At 47.8% G+C, this 1959-nt stretch overlaps 1 protein-coding gene across 1 annotated transcript; it reads right to left on the minus strand.

Annotated features, from left to right (window-relative positions):
- Positions 1-393: 393 nt before the first annotated feature.
- On the minus strand, positions 394-1047 carry LOC309607688 (large ribosomal subunit protein uL22). Its single transcript, XM_082346486.1, has one exon. The coding sequence runs from the start codon at positions 1001-1003 to the stop codon at positions 449-451; it is 555 nt and encodes a 184-aa protein (XP_082202612.1). The 5' UTR covers positions 1004-1047; the 3' UTR covers positions 394-448.
- Between the last annotated feature and the right edge of the window lie 912 nt (positions 1048-1959).

A 1959-nucleotide genomic window follows, 5' to 3' on the forward strand; every position in this document is an offset into this window, starting at 1 on the left:
GGCTAGCGAGGGGTCTGGTGGTTTGAATAGTTTTCTCCGCAAATTTATATCCACCTGAGACCTCACCGTGTGATCTTCTTTGGAAATAGGGTCTTTGCAGACGTAATTAAGGTGAGGATTGAGATGAGAAAGTCTTGGATTAGGCTGGGCCTTAAATCCGATGAGAGTGCTTTTAGAAGCAGAAAAGAACATACAGAAACCCACGGGAGAAAGCCATGTGAAGATCCACGTGAAGACGGTGGCAGAGATGGGAGCCCCAAGCCAGGGAACGCCTCGAGCCACTGGAAACTGGAAAAGACAAGGGAAGATTCTCCCCTAGAGCCTTCGGAGGGGGCATGACCCTGCTGACACCTTCTGGCCTCCAAAACGGCAAGATAATACATTTCTGTGGTGTTTTTTTTTTTTTTTTTTTTTTTTTACTTTTATTTGCATTTATTTTTTGCAGCATTTATTCCCGGGCCATAAGTTTTTGTTTCTTCAATTTCTTCTGGGATATCTTTTTCTTCTGGGCAACCTCCTCTTCTGGTTTAGGAACAATCTGTTCTTTTTCAGTAAGGATCATCTCAATGTGGCAGGGAGAGCTCATGTATGGGTTGATCCGACCATGAGCTCTGTATGTCCTCCGCCGCATCTTGGGGGCTTTGTTCACCTGGATATGCTCAATTACCAGAGAATCTACATCTAAGCCCTTAAGTTCAGCATTACTCTCTGCATTTTTGAGCATGTGCAGTAAAAATTCAGCACTCTTTTTGGGCCACCGACCCTGCGTCCAGCCCCACTGTTTGGCCTGGGCACACCTACCAACTCCACCATTGTAACGACGGAATGGCACACACTGCTTCTTTAAAGTGACATCCTTCAGATACTTGGTGGCTTTTCGGATATGCATACCCTTAATGGCCTGGGCTGTTTCACGAGTGTTCTTAAAGTGAACACGAAGATTTGAACCTCTCGACTTGCATGATTTTGTGGGGTTTTCTGGGTCAAGTGAATAGCGAACCATTTTGAGAGGTCACCTTAGGCCGCTGACCGGAAAAGCATTTCTGTGGTTTTAAGCCACCAAGTTTGTGGTAATTTGTTATGACACTTCTAGAAAGCTAATACAGGGAGGCATGTGGCAAAAGGGGTTGGTGAGGCCACGGCTTGATAAGAAAGCCTTGGAAAACAGAATGAAAAAGATGTATTATTCATCGTGCTACTCTTCTGTGCCAGACACTTTTAAAGACACTCATCTCAGTCTTTACAATGACCCTGCCGGTAAGAATTATGATTCCCATTCTACAGGGAGATTCAGACTAAGTTTGTTCCATTTAGTTGCGATTCCAATATTGGATCCTCCGTCTCCTAAGCCTGGCCTCTTCCCACCTTCTCTCAAGGGAAGCCTCAGCAGTTTCTGGGCCAGATGATTCGTGCTTCAAGTCGGAGGGAAGGTCACTGAAGATCAGGGAGGGGAACATATCATGCCTCACTGGGGAATTGGGCAAGGGGTCATTACCTCATTGCTCTGGGGCCTTCTGTGACTAAATGCCCTGGATACTCTTTACTCACCACTCTTCCTGGAGTCCTCAGGGACATGTCTGAGGGTCTAGTCGTGTCCCTGAGCTTTAGGGAGGGGAGGGAGACACCCCCTATTCACCTCATTCCCGCTGCTTCAACCACCATTGCTACCTCCACTGTTGTCACCATCCCAGCAATGCCACCACCTCTGCTATCACTGCCAGCCCTCTGTCACCACCACTGTCACCTCCACCACCGTGAGTACCCTCACCATTACCACCATCAACACCACCTCCATCACCATCACCACCACCGAAACTGCGAGAATGACTGCAACAGCCATGTCCACGTCATCACCTCCATCACTTCCTCTCTGCCCCTTCCACCATCACTACGACAATGGACATCACTGTGTGAAATAACGGACAGGTCAGAGGCGGGAAGGGGACTCAGGGGAGATTT

The sequence above is a fragment of the Balaenoptera borealis genome (assembly GCF_965194805.1).
Source record: "Balaenoptera borealis genome assembly, chromosome: 12".
NCBI lineage: Eukaryota > Metazoa > Chordata > Mammalia > Artiodactyla > Balaenopteridae > Balaenoptera > Balaenoptera borealis.